The sequence below is a fragment of the Hyperoodon ampullatus genome (genome assembly GCF_949752795.1).
Source record: "Hyperoodon ampullatus genome assembly, chromosome: 8".
Classification (NCBI taxonomy): Eukaryota; Metazoa; Chordata; class Mammalia; order Artiodactyla; family Ziphiidae; genus Hyperoodon; species Hyperoodon ampullatus.
This window is the reverse complement of record NC_136921.1, coordinates 8936652-8951479: the sequence shown is the minus strand read 5'-3', so window position 1 is coordinate 8951479 and position 14828 is coordinate 8936652. Positions and strand designations below refer to the sequence as shown.

The window sequence follows — 14828 nt, the reverse complement described above, 5'->3', positions numbered from 1 at the left end:
ATGAGTCAGGGTCAATGATGTTCCCATAAAAGCTGACTGTTCACTCAGAGAGGGAACTCTGTATTAGCTCCCTTGTCTTTCTCACCTGCCCCTGGAGAAACCCAGTCTTTGGAATGGCAAGGACAGCTCCTGATTTTCCCAAGTAGAAAGCACTGTCTAAGGGAAGCAGCTAAATTCCTTCATTCACGCATCATTCACTCAGCAGACATGCAGTTGTGCCCAGCACTCTGCAAGATGCTACATAACTTGTATTAGTTATTTCAGCTCTTGCTGTGATGGCGACCAAATGTGGAATGGGGAGCCTTCTGTGGCCGAGGAGCTCTTTGATGTTAAGGAGGGGCCCTCCCTGCTCTATGACTCAATTTATTCTCTACAATAGGGAGCCTAGTCCATATCAGTGTGAGGGCAGGTAGGATGACAGGAAGGATACAGCTGACTTCCTCCTACACAAAATGAACTGCTGTTGACTTTGTTTTAAAATGGGGAGTCCCATTCCTTTGACCTCTACCACCACGGCCACTGCCACCTCCTGGGAAGAGAGGACAGGAGAGGAGCCCACGTTGCCTGTCAACCAAGTTCTCCAGCTGCCCTGAAGAGTGCAAGATGTTCGCCTGTGCAAGCTCGCCTGTACCCTGCTCTGATCCGAGATGGATCCAGAGTTGGATCCAGACCAATTTCTGCATCAGTGTTATCTCGACCAGAGGCTAGGACTGGAGAGGGCTCTTCAGTACTTAATGGGGCCCAGAATGGTGTGTCTCAGTTAATCCAAAGGGAGTTTTAGACCAGTGCAATCAGCAGAGACATTGATACTACAGCCAATTTTATTGGTGCAGGTGCTGCAGCAGTAGGAGTGGCTGATTCTGGTGCTGTTATTGGAACAGCCTTTGGCAGCCTCATTGGTTTTGCCAGAAACCCTTCACTGAAACAGCAGCTGTTCTTATACGCTATCCTGGGATTTGACTTGTCTGAAGCTATGGGTCTCTTGTTTGACGGTTGCTGTCTTGATTTTGTTTGCCATATAACAGAAGTTACTGCTTGAAATGTTGGCATTCATATTAATTACAGATATAATTCTGTGTATCTTACTGTGACTCCGAAAACTGTAGTATTGGTTTCATGGAAATGAATGTTATTTCCAAAGTCATTTCATTAAAGATGAAAACGTTAAAAAATAAGAATAAAAAAATAAAATAAAATGGGGAGACTGGTATTTTTTTTTTAATAAATTTATTTATTTATTTTTGGCTGCATTGGGTCTTCGTTGCTGTGCGCGGGCTTTCTCTAGTTGCCACGAGCTGGGGCTGCTCTTCGTTGCAGTGTGCGGGCTTTTCATTGCGGTGGCTTCTCTTGTTGTGGAGCATGGGCTCTAGGCACGCGGCCTTCAGTAGTTGTGGCTTGTGGGCTCTAGAGCGCAGGCTCAGTAGCTGTGACACCTGGGCTTAGTTGCTCTGCGGCCTGTGGGATCTTCCCAGAACAGTGATCGAACCTGTGTCCCCTGCATTGACAGGCAGATTCTTAACCACTGTGCCACCAGGGAAGCCCCAAGACTGGTATTTTTGAAGCTGCTATATTTTTCTATTTCTCTGTTCATTTCTTTGTAATAATTTGGTTGAAGTTTTGTTATTTGATGGGGGGCGGAGCTTTTTTTAAGTTAGGAAATTGTCTAAGGCAGAAGTCACAAGACAGTAGCCTCTGCTGTGTTTAAAAATCTTTTGTATTTGTTGCCAACATTTGAAACTTGGGAGATTGCATGTAAAAAACCTGGTTTTCTGGGTGAAGGATGGGGCATGTTGTCCTCTCCAGTTTCCTGCCTCCCTCCCACCCACCTCTGCCACTCCTCTGCTGCTCTTCATCTGAATATGCCATGTGCCTGGTCCTGGTCCTGGTGGGCAAGTGAGTTTGCAAGCCTCTGGTATAAAGGGTGGTTTACTCATTATTTTTTCGTTACCTTCAGTATTTGCTGTGAATAGTTGAAGAGAGAAGGTCTTTCTTTACTGAGACTTGAGTTCTGCCTCCCAAATGTTAAACAGGACTAAGACCCATCTTTGCTTCCTAGAGAATGGCTAAGATAAGCCCCATCCTTTTAGGAAATGTTGTTGCTGTCTTCTAGCAGACAGAAGAGTTAGGTAGCAGAAGGGATGGCTTTGGCAGTGGGTCTCTTCTCTAGGGACCCTTTACAAGGCACAAAGGTTGGGGTGGGCCTGTCTGAGGGCAGAATTAGGTCAGTGGTACCATGAGCCATCGGTGAGGGGCCTCCAGTCAGGTCCCCGTGTGGGCTCTTGGGTGCTAATCTTTCTAACATGGCAGTGGTTGTGTTACTTCTGACTTGAATCAATAATTCCTAATATCTAATAAAAGCAAACAGTACCTCATTGCTGGCTAATTGGAAACGGAATGGATCTTTCCCTTTATTCTCATAAAAGTGTTCCTTGAAGGGACCCTTGGGAGCAAGGCATCTGGTTAAATGCCAGGACCTCTGGAATCATCTGGCCTAAAGTCCCTCAGTCCTGCCCTGGGTGACATCTCCACAACCCTATTGGCTGGGATTGGAAAACGTAGCTGGAAAGTGTAAGTAGATATTTAAAAAGAGTTTGTTTTTTTTAAGAGATAGCATTTAACTTGGTATTTATTAGGGTGTGTGTCTGCACATGCGAATGTTTAACGAGATAAAATGGCCTTAACTGAGTCTCAGAGAACCCTTTATACTATGTGCGTCACAGTTTCCTCTCAAAATATTTGTTTACAGGACCTTCTGCACAAGAGCCCCTTGGTTATCAAACCAAAGCTTAAGGCAAAGCTGCAAAGGGGTCAAGGGCTGAGGCCCCTACACCTGTGGTCCAAACAAGCCCCTCTTACCGGGGGCAGACCACCTAGGACCCCACCTCCCTGGGGAAGGTTGACAGTGGCCACGTTAACCTGAAAGCAGTCTATACTTCAAAGTGTAGCAGATCCATGCTGCAGGGCTGTCCCTGTGGTCAGGAGGCTGCACTTTGTCCTGTTTGGGTGGCAAACATAGCCAGCACAGTAGAGGAGCCGGTTATTTTGTACCCAAATAACCTCCTTCTGACCTGGTTTTGTGTGTAAGTGGATCAAGGATTGGGACAGACGTGGAAGTTGGCCTGGGCAGCCTGCCATATGCTGACACGTGGAAGGTTCAAGGGGAAATGGAGAAGGCAGGGGTGACGCCCAGGATCCCACACGTATCCCTCTGATGCCTTTGGCCCCTGGGCCAGAGCCCTCTGGTTGCCTTCTATTTGAGGCTGCCTAATACGGAGCAGAAACAGAGACTACCCCACTGGGCCATGCTGTGGTTCACAGGGATCTTGGAATTCGACTCCAAGGGACCGTGGTGTGCGACCGGGTGCTAGGGCTGCTGTGGGTCCAGGGCTCTTGCAAGAGAGAGAATCTTGTCTGGCTTCCTCCCTGAGCTGCTCAGCTCCAGCCAAGTTTCCTGCTGAAGTGCAGACAGTGAATTTCAGAGACCCTCAGGCAGAAATTCAGATTTTCAGTCTCAAGTCATGCTTGTTGCTGTCCTGCTCTGCACTTATATGGAGTAATTAGGCGCTTAGCTTAGTCCTTGGAGCCAAGCCCTCAGAATGAGTCCTGGCTGTAGAAACTGGGTCTCTGTCGTGTCACATGAGTTCTTTCTCTCCCTCACTAGTTAACAAGTTCTTCTCAGAGCAGGGTGTTGCCTCAGATCATTACCCTAACCCCAGAATGCCTTCCCCCTGACCTCCCTCCCCGCCCCCGTCCCAGGTGCATAGCCCTCTCCAGAACGCCTAGCTGCGAGGGCAGCCACTCCCAGCCCCTTGATCCCCGACAGAGGTGGGTCTCACTTTCAGATTCTGCCCCCTGATCTGGTCTGGCCCAGTATGTGCCACCAGCAAAGAGCAGCCATGATTGTGAAGCAGGCCAAGGGGCCAGGCCTGAATAGGAGGGCGGAGGGACTGAGACCTCGGTGTGAGTCTAGATCAGCCCTGTCTCAGAAGAACCTACCAGGCACATATGTAGCTTTAAATTTTCTAGTAGCCACATTAGAAAAAAAAAATCAAAAGAAACAGGTGAAATTAATTTTACTAACATTTTATTTAGCCCAGTATGTCCAAAAGAGTATCATTTCAACTGTAAATATAAAAAAAAATTTTTAATGAGACATTTTGCGTCTCTGAAACCCTGTGAGAATTTTACACTTACAGCCAATTCAGATATTAAATTTTTATCCGATATACTTAATCTGTATTTAGATTTCATTAAATTTATAGTTGAAAAAATAGATTCACATCCTCAATTGTTCCAAAGATACTTAAAAAGTTTTCCAATGACTGAATTGGGTACCAGTCTTTAAATTTCAATAAAATACGATTTTAATTTAAAATCAGTTCCTGGGTTGCACTAGCCACATTTCAAGTGGCCACCTGGGGCTAGTAGCCACTAGATAGGACAGCCAGAGTGCAGGAGATCTCGCTTGAGGGTTCATTGTGGCTCCTCCCACCCCTGGCCACTTGCCCAGAGCTGGTTGGTCATCATAAGCCCTCCCCCCACCAGCCACCCCTCCCCCAGCGAAGGAACAGTGGCTTCCAGCATCACTTCATCCAGGGCAGACTTCCGGTTGCCCACGATAGGCGTTGACCTCCTGGACACTGTCCTTAGAGGGAAGAGAGCCCAGCGTCTCCGATGGCTTCCCGGGTTCTTTCGTGCCTCAGTCCATCCAAAACAATTGCCCCAGCCGGGCGTTTCCCTCCAGCCAAGCACCTACCTATGGGAGGCCCGAGTCACCGCCTGCGTTTACGTTTCTGCTCCCTGAATAAACGCTTTTACTCTAAAAGCACGTGGCCGGCGTGCTGTACAGGAAGCAACCACTAGCCTCGTGGCCAGTTTTATTCCGCGCTGTTCTATGCCAAACCCTTGATTAGAGCACCTCCCCTCACAAGCGGCGCCAGGTAGGTGGACCAGCCCCCTCTACAGCAGGGCTCAGGTGACCCCAGGGCTGCTGTGCAACAGGGATTTGATCCCTCGTGTCCTGGCACCAACACCGCCCTTTCCACCTTATCACTGTGCAGCTCAAAAAGCAGTCAAGCCCAGTTCTCGACAGGAGACCGAGCCCTCCTAAGACCCAGGATTTAAATGCCAGAAGGCTCGCGGGTTGAGGGGATGGGGGTGGGTAGAGGTGGGTGGTCATGAGCGCTCTCCCCTTCCCATGTGCTCTGCCTTCTGGGGAACGCTGTGACCACTAGAGGGCGCTGCGCGGGCCAGGGAGGTGCTTCGGCGAAACGTCGGACTGAATCCTGCTCAAGGTGGGCACATGTGCAAAGAAAAATCAGGGTCACGGTTTCCTCCCGTCACCCTGACAGAGGCCCCCGCCTAGCGCGTAACTGTGTGAGCCCACAGCTGACCTCGTTTGGGTTTTGAGATCTTTTGTGTTATTTCTGTATTTGGAGGGAGATAGTTGTTTATAAACAGAGCACTGGGTAAGAATTCTTTCTGTGGTTTTACTGTGTCCTAAATGTCCTCTAAAAAGAGCTCATTTTAGAGTCTTGGAGAGGGCAGAGGTTCCTGAGACATAGGTCTGAGTTCTAGCCTTGTACCAATAACTAACGGACCCTGTGTTCATCCATTCATCCAACAAACATTTATTGAGCACCTACTATGTGCCTGACCCTGTACTAGTTACTCTAGGGGACACGGAGATGAATAAGATGCGGCTGTGCCCTTGAGTAGCTCCTTGTCCAGTTGGGACATAGGCAAGAAGACATGATTATAGCTGTGTGGGGTAAAGGCTGTAAGGGGACACATGGTGGGGTGGTCAAGGAAGGCTTCCTGGAGGAGGTGCTGGGGATGAGGGGGAGAGGCCTTGAAGACAGAGCGCAGAGCAGGTACCGAGGTCAGAGACAAGGTACCATACCCGCACAGCCTTTCTGGGAATCGGAGCAGTTCAGGATGGCAGGAGTGTGGCACACAGGGCAGAGGGGTGGGACATAAAGATGGAGGGTAAGCAGTGTTGGGTGAAAGTCCTGGAGAAGCTTGGAGGAGACAGTCCCTGCCTTCCTTGTTTTGGGTAGTGCTCCAGGCTAGCTGTGAAGAATGGCCTGGAGAATTGTGCGATGGTGAGCAGGAAGTCAAGGCTGTTGGGAACTGTTGCAGCCAGGAAAGAAGAGGGGGAGATGACTAGTGGGTAATGGAGTGAGATGGGAGGCTGGGCTGGTGTGAGAAAGATTAAGGAGGACCAGATCTGGTGCAGACCAGGTGGGGGGGGACAGAACAGTCAATGGTGCCCTCTACCCACCCTCTCCCTGGGGGCCCTGCTTCAGTAGCTGATGGATGCCCTTCATCACACTGGGATCAAGGCAGGAGACACACATGCAGCGGGAGCGGGGGGTGGGGGCGCAATGTATGCAGCTTTGAGGTCATTGAATTAAGAAGCATCAAGCAGAGATGCCTGGTAGGTGTGTGAGTCTGATGCTCTGGAGAGAGCGCAGGGCTGCAGGGGTACATTTTAGGGCCACCACCTTGTCCATAGCAATCCGAGGCATTGCACTCCCACAGGGAGAACGGGGAGTGAGAAGAAGCCTGTGCACAGAAACAGGGAAGAACAAAGCAGAAGAATAGAGCCCAAGATGGGGACTTGGGGTTTCAAGGAGCAGAGGCAGTGGTCAGAGTTAAATTTTGAAAAAGATTGCTCTGACTAAAGAGTGCAGAATGGAGTGGAGAGGGAGAAGCCAGAGACCTGGGACAGCAGAATGTCCAAGAAGAGAGGGGCCTCTCAGAGGGCTCCCATGGGGCTCAGATGAGACTGTGGCAATTACAAGCTCAGCGTCCCAGCCAGAGACAGAATCGTCCTTCCATAGAGAATGTCTTCTTTTTTTTTTTTTTCCCAGTACGCGGGCCTCTCATTGCTGTGGCCTCTCCCATTGCGGAGCACAGGCTCCGGACGCGCAGGCTCAGCGGCCATGGCTCATGGGCCCCGCCGCTCCATGGCATGTGGGATTTTCCCGGACTGGGGCACGAACCCATGTCCCCTGAATCGGCAGGCGGACTCTCAACCACTGCGCCACCAGGGAAGCCTGAGAATGTCTTCTTTTTGAAGAGCAGAGATGGCAAACTGGACACCTCTCTGCTTTAAAACGTTTAGAATTAGTTGCCAACATTTTTTTTTGAGATATAATTGACATAAAACATTGTATTTGTTTTAGGTGTACCGTCTAATGATTTGGTATATGTGTATGCTGTGAACTGCTTATCACCATAAGTTTAGTTAACATCCGTCACTGCACAAAGTTACAATTTTTTCTTGTGATCAGAACTTTTAAAATTTACTCTCTTAGCAACTTTCCAATATACAACTGTAAATCGTCATGCTGTACATTCATCCCCAGGACTGATTTATCCTATAAATGGAAGTTTGTACCTTTCCACCCCCTTCACCCATTTCACCCAACTTGCCAACATGTAAATATTCCGAGGATTTCACACAAAATTCCGATTTCTGGCTTTTCTTGGAAAAATCAGAAGCCCTCACGACAGTAGCCCTGCATTTGGCACTGCAACACTGTCAGAGCTGAGTAGCCATTGCTCTCTTTAGATGGAACATCACTCTTCATTCTGTCACAGTCACCACCACCCCCTACCGCTTCCCTGACACTAGTGTCAGTTGCCGTGCACCATCCTGCTGAGCTGGTGTTTTCTTACACTCGGCCTGCTTCACTCATTCCCATTAGCTGTTAGCGTATGTGTCTGATTCTTTTAGGAGTTTGGGGCGCACAGGTATCTTTATGTGAGGGATCAGCCAAAGTGCCTCTGTAAAATAATACTCCCACGCACTCAATCTGTTTGTTCTTCCATGCACACCTCCGAGGTAAGTGTCTTTCAATCTGAGCTACAGGTTCTTGAAAAGTGTTTAATAATTATATTTAATATATTTTAACAACCATAGCCTAAGAATACTAATTTAAAAAAAAATTCACACATGCCCTGGGACTTCCCTGGCGGTCCAGTGGTTAAGACTCCACGCTTCCAAAGCAGGGGGGCGTGGGTTGGATCCCTGGTTGGGGAACTAAGATCTCACATGTCATGCAACTTGGCCACAAGAGTAAAAAAAAAAAAAAAAAAAATTCACACATTCGCTCAAGTGTGTCATAAACCAAATTTTATTTCAACTGCAAAACATTGGCTTGTGCCACTGGGTTACATTGTTTTGAGAAGGCCTCAGAAATAAGCTTTAGTAGTCACTATCCAGTTGAAGAGTAGCTCGATAAGGCTAGTGGCTTTAAAATGCCACCATTTGTCACAAATCTTTGTCAAGGTTTTCTCAGTACTGACTATTGAAGTACATTTTTTAGTAAAGCTGGTGTAAGACTGCAGATGGCTATCACAACAGGCATTCCAAATTAGATACAATAAAAAACAGGAACCTGTCGCTACGGAGGGAGAGAGGAACTGGTCGGATGTAAGACAAGAACGGAAAATTTGTTTTTCCTTCAGATCACTTTTCACTGTATATCTTTTTATATTTCTGATTTTTAAACCATATACAGTATTAACTATTCCAAATGTAAATAAAAACCTTCATTTTTCAACTTTATTATAAACCAGTGCTTACTTAGGGATTCATCGTGCTATGATTGTAAAGCATTTATGTTTGGATTTCTTTGGAAGCTGGGCCCTGGTTTTTTAAAAAAATGGAAAATCACCCTTCTAAGAAAACGCTCTTTGCCCTACCGGGATCCCCAAAGGCTTGGCTGGGGCGCGGGGTGGGCGCTGCAGGGAGACTTCCCGAGCAGCAGGTGGCGCTACGAGCCCCGCAAGCACCTCTCCTCAACCCGTTTTTCTCAGCAATGGCGGGTGACGGGGGGGGGAGGGAGGCCTTTCTCTAGGGGTGGCTATTCTGAAGCCTGATCCCAGGTGCGGACGAGGGTTCTCATTCCCGCGGAAGCGCTGACCTCGAGGACGATTAGAGAACACCATGGAGCTCTCCGTGCACCCTCCCTCGCGAGGCGGGGCGGCAGTGGCGGCACGGAAGACACAGGCCTGGGGAGAATTCGCGCCAGGCGGCAGGCGGGACAGCGGGCAGCCCCGGGGCGGGCGGGGTCCTGGGTGAGAAGCGAGCCGGTGGCCTGAAGAGACGACTGACTGAGCCGGGCACCCGGGGAGCCAGGCGGCGCGGCGGAGCGAGCGGGCAAGGAGCTGACAGATAGACGGCGCGGCCGGGGCGGCGAGCGAGCGAGCGAGCGGGCGGGCTAGTACGGAGCGCAGCCATGATCACTTCAGCCGGTGAGTGGGATCGCAGCCGGCGCCGAAAGGGAGGAGACGCCACGCCGGCTTTTAGCTGAGTCAGGGCCGGTGACTGGGCACCTCCCGGCGGAGCACCGGCCTGCGCGGCTGCTCACTGCGCGAGGCTCACCCCCCGGGCCGGGGGCTGGCAGTGTGGCCCGGGCTCTCCGGGGGCCCTCGCGACCCCCTCCGGCTCGGGGGAATCGCGCTGGGTTGACCGGCTCGTTCTTCCTTCGCAGCCACACCCCCGTGCCCGGACACGAGGGGCTTCCTGGGCCCTTCTCCGACCCCGACGGGTTTTCCTTAATTCCATTCCTCCGGCGGTTGACCATGTGGGGCCGTCCGAGCCCAGCCCTTCCTTGCAGGTGGTTAGGGTGGGATGGTCCCCCAGTGCAGCCGGACTGTAAGGCAGCCCATGCTACTTAAGTACTTCTCGACCTGACCTAGCACTTTTCTCTTTAGAGGGAAATCTAAGTTAAATTAGGCCTGAGGCGGGTCGTTTCTGGGTCTGTTCTAAGGATATTTAGTTAAAGCACCCAGAGAACTTTCGTGTTCGGTGAAGACAGCATCCTGAAGGCAGACATTATACTGAGAATCCAACTGTGGTTTTGAGGCTAGATGCTAACTATGCTGCCTTGAAGGAAGAACTCATGAGTGTGCGGGGCAGGTTTCCTACACTTAACCGTTGTGTGCGTAGATCGTGGAGTGACGTTTGCAGCGGGATAAGCTGTAGAAGTCAGGTTTCAAGTGGAGATTGTAAAGCCCCGGGCTGCAGATTGATGTGCACGTAGCTGTCCACAGCCTTGGTGCCTTTTTTCGTGCCTGCTCACAAACCTTTTTTTCTCGTCCTGTTTTACTCTACACTTGCCCCACAAGTGCTTTGCTATAAACAAACTGATAATCAGAGAACAGTAACTTGTAAGGAGCTCCAAACCGTGTGTTTATAAGGATTGCTTAAAGAAATTGGTGGAGACCCTGGGAGACATAACAGTTCTTTTTAAAGACTTGAATCCCTGTACATGGGATTAGAGTTTTGTCTCCCGTGGGTACAGATGATTGGGAGATGAATTTTAGTTCAATGTAAGGAAAAGCTGTTCCATCCAGTCAGAGTTCTCTAAAGAGAAAATTAGCACTAAATTTCTTGCTGCTTGTAAATGTAGGCCTCATTGGTTTTCAGATCCCCCTACTTAGCCCGCACCACCTTCATCTCTTGCCTGGCTTGCTTTGACAGCCTTAAGATTTTGTTTTTCCAACAATTACCTCCGTCTAGTTCATTCTTCGTGTTGTAGTCAGAGTATTCTTTTTTAAACCTTAATCACATAATATTATTTTTCTGGTTAAAATCCTTCAGTGGTTTCCACTGTGCTTATAATAAAATCCAGGCTTATAGGCCTACATGATCTGATTCCTGGCTTGTCTTGTACTGCTTTTTTCCTCACTATACCCTAATCATACTGGCCTTTCTGTTCCTTGAATATGTCCGTTTCTCTCCTACCTCAGGCCCTGTCACATTCTTTTCCCCCTTTTCTTAACTCCTCTTCCTCAAGTTTTCCCTTAGCTTCTCAAGCCTTAGTTTCCGCTCAAATGTTAGTCTTTCCTGATCATTCTATTAAAACACGCTGCATCTCTCCCCCTCAGCTGTCCCCTCTCTTCATTACAGTCCTGTAATTACTTTGTTTACTTGCCTCACTACTGTTTTTCTCTCTGTGGTAGAATTTGGGGCGGGAAACTTTTCATAATTCTTAGAACAACCGCCAAGCAGATGACAGAAGTTCAGAAGTATTTCGCGAATGAAGAACTCAGTTAGCTAATCAAATCAATAGATCAGTCACCAGAGTATTTTAAGTAGAGGCTGAAATAACACTTGGTGGGGATTTAATAGAATTTAAACCTAATGATTTTTGAGGCCTTACTCTGAGACTTGGTGGTGATAGCATAGTGTGTATTCGTTACTGTTGTTGGTGACGTTTACTGGATTACTTATCAGCTTCTGCTCCAAACCTTTTGTCACCTGGTTTCCTGTCCTTTGGCTGTCTATGGCTTAGGCCAGATCTGTCCCGGGTGCTAAACAGAACCTAACAGGTACTAGTTTGGATTAGTCAGTTTATTTGTTCATTTATTGGCTAGGCACTTGCAGGGCACTGAGAACACAGTGGTGAATAAGAGGTTAACGTGTACTGTTTAGTTTTTCCAAGAGGTTTGGCTGTGAAAGGGAGCGGAGAGATAGAGATAGGTGGTTACTGGAGGGAGACGTGAGAATGAATTTTTTTTTAACATAATAAAGGAAAATTATGCGTAAAAGCTTTAAAACAATAGTCTCCCACTTCTCTTTCCCCTTATTCCTTGAGGCAACTGTTTTCAACTTTTAAGCTGTGTCTTCTGGAGCATACCTTTATATTTATAAATAATATGCTATTTAAAATAATGCTATAAATTGATACAGCAACTTTAGGTAATATCTGCTGACTTCATATTATGGCATAAGAAATTTTTTAGCATCCTGAAACATTCCCCATTCCCCAGGTGCGCCTCGTCCCACTTCTAAAGGTGAGTTCTGTTGTTTTTAAGATGAGAAATATTTGTGTATGGAGTGTAGGTATTTGATTTAGTTGTGTTCCATGGACAACGGCTGCATTTCTAAGACAGGACAACCATATAACACATTAGTCATAAGTGAAACCAAACAGGAGAGTATACAGAAATCCATCACCTCTTTTGGTAAAAGCAGCTCAGACATACCGTTGATTGATGATAAGGGAATGGGTAGCATTTTTAGTGTTTTGGTAAGCATTCTGCCATTTATGATCTGTTCCACATTTAAGGGACTCTTGTCTATCCGCTCTTCCCTGTCACTAGTTCACAATCCCCCTCCCCTCCCCGATTGCATTCTTTAATCTGTCTTCTCTTCATGCTTTCAATTCAACCTCTCTGTTCTGGGTTTGTTATACCAACCTAGAGTACCAAGAAGTTCCTTTTATCTGCTTTCATGCTTTTTGAACAGTAGTATGCCCTAGCTAGAACCATGGCATAGTTTTGTTTGCTAAATTTTGAAGCTATTTGGCAAACCTACACTTACCATTTAGAAATGGCTACATCTCCTAAGGAAAGTTGCCTTGACACTTTGTATCAGCTCACAGTTTCAACTCAGTGTTCCGGAATGATTTTAAGACCTACAGGGAAAACATATCTGAGAGACAGTTTAGTTTCCTTCATGGTCCAAGGACGGTAATTTCCCACATCTTTTTTTCTAATAATCCATTTGATATATGACTGTATTTCAGGGTGCATTTTTTTGGAGAGGACAGTTATTTCCTTTACTCTCCAGTGTTAGTGCTAATCACCTCAGGGTCACATGGGGAATGCTGTGCTTCAGTAACTGAAGTCAGAACAGTGAGATTGCTCATCATTTAGCAAAACCTTCTAGGTTACTTGTTATTACAACAGAGGTGCCTTAATATAGGCATCTTGAAATAATCGAATTATTTTATTCTGTGAGTTGATGACTAAATACTCCTGCTTTTGTAAATAATTTTATAACTCTTGGTTTATTTTGTGTGAATAATTTTATTCTAAAATTGTGTAGGAAAGTTTCTCATTTTGGTCAGTAAATTAGGCCAGTGATTGTCAAACTGTAATGAATATCAGTATTACAAGGAAGGCTTCTGGCTCCATTACTGGACCCCATCCCCACAATTTTTAATTTAGTACATCTGTGATGAGGCCAAGAATTTTTATTTTTAACAAGTTCCCAGGTAATGCTAATGCTAATTGATCCAGGAACCATGCTTTGAAAACTGTTGAATTAGGCAAATAATGTGATATATATGGTATTATGAGGCTTTGATAACATAGTTAATTCTTAAAATTTGAAATATAAACCTTTTCAGTTTTAAAGAAAAATAATGATTCCTCTAGTGAAGTCACCCTTCAAAAAATACTTTTTTTCCAACTCTGATATATTTTTGACTAAGCATTAGTTTATCTTAGGATATATATTTCATAATCATATATCTTTTGTCTTATAGCTGGAATAATTTCTCTTCTGGATGAAGAAGAACCACAGCTTAAGGTATGAGTTGAAGAAAAATTAACTGGGCTTAATATGAGTACTTTGAAGCTCTTTGAATTTACTGATATCTATATATCTTCCACCATTTAAAATAGCCATCCTACTTAGTCTATACCTAGTCATTGAAATCTAGCCCCAGAGGACAGGACAGTATTTGGGCAACAGCAGTGGTTTTCCCTAGAGTTTAACAAAGCTGAGGCAAATAAATCTCAGTGTGGCACCTGGAAACCACACACACACACACACCAGATTTCTTATCAACGGCAATCACAAAAAGTTACTTCTGTATCACATATTTTAAAACTATTTTCATATGACAAAAATTTGGAATATACTTCAGTTGGCTCTAGGCACCTGAATTCATTTATATCCAAACCAGCAGCCTAGAGTCAATCTTATACATACTGTCAAAGAAGAAAAATGTTCAGTATGATAAGGAATGACATTATGTTTTATGATTGAAAACAGAAAGGAAGTATGTAAGCCCAATTGAAAGTCAGTTGGTAAACTTTTGTGTTTGTTGTTTAGTAAATATGACTTAGAATTTGGCCACTGATTTGTTGGAAACTTTTTTTTAAGGAAGTATAATGGTAAGTCTGTCTCAAAATGGAATTTTGGTTTTATCTTCTACAGGAATTTGCACTACACAAATTGAATGCAGTTGTCAATGACTTCTGGGCAGAAATTTCTGAGTCTGTAGACAAAATGTAAGAATTTACTTTATTTCTATAAATTGGAATAAAGTAGATCAACCTTAATTATCTGTGGATGTGGGTCTTGTGGCTTATTAATTCATTTAGAGATTTGCTGCCACTAAATTGCGGCTTGAGTATTTAGATTTGGAATTTTTAAGGAGAACCACAGTTTGAACTAGGCCTATACTTCCTAATTTCTTTCAGAGAAGTTTTGTATGAAGATGAAGGTTTCCGGAGTCGGCAGTTTGCAGCCTTAGTGGCATCTAAAGTATTTTATCACCTGGGGGCTTTTGAGGAGTCTCTGAATTATGCACTTGGAGCAGGTGACCTCTTCAATGTCAATGATAACTCTGAATATGTGGAGACTATTATAGGTAATTATCTTCCATCTAGTAAGGCTTTATCTTGTTGGCGTCTTTCTTGCTCTAGTACATATAGCATTTTTTTCCTTGAATTTTTGAGGTTGCCACATTTCATTTGAATTGAAAGTTCATAATCTTTCTACAGTAATTTTATGCAGGCTGAGTTTTTAGATCTGCCTTAGAATTCTGTGCTTTGTTATTTTTTGTCGTAATGAACAATAACATGAACAACAGTAATAATGAAGACACTCTACTCACAAGATATTTTAAGAATGAATCTAAGAAATTATTCAGAAACAGCCAACTTAACACAAAGATAGTTATCTCAGTGATTATGTTTATCTCTTTTCCGGTGAGCATACTGTTGTTATATGAAAAAATTAAATCAGATTGTTGTGAATAACAGAAATTAAATGATAGTAATTTATAGAGTTG

General features: G+C 45.5%; 1 protein-coding gene and 1 pseudogene across 2 annotated transcripts in view; both read left to right on the top strand.

Annotated features, from left to right (window-relative positions):
• Window positions 1–603: 603 nt before the first annotated feature.
• Window positions 604–1022, top strand: LOC307057444 (ATP synthase F(0) complex subunit C3, mitochondrial-like; annotated as a pseudogene). The gene has a single exon. The product of its transcript is annotated as an ATP synthase F(0) complex subunit C3, mitochondrial-like (transcript).
• A 6815-nt stretch (window positions 1023–7837) lies between these two features.
• The window catches only part of PSMD1 (proteasome 26S subunit, non-ATPase 1), a gene marked incomplete at its 5' end in the record, with an annotated part of 106401 nt that continues 99410 nt past the window's right edge, over window positions 7838–14828 (top strand). The window contains 5 exons of the mRNA XM_079710658.1: window positions 7838–7852; window positions 8899–9022; window positions 13293–13336; window positions 13970–14043; window positions 14236–14405. Coding sequence (XP_079566784.1) covers window positions 7838–7852; window positions 8899–9022; window positions 13293–13336; window positions 13970–14043; window positions 14236–14405 — 427 coding nt within the window. The remainder of the gene's footprint in view (window positions 7853–8898; window positions 9023–13292; window positions 13337–13969; window positions 14044–14235; window positions 14406–14828) is intronic.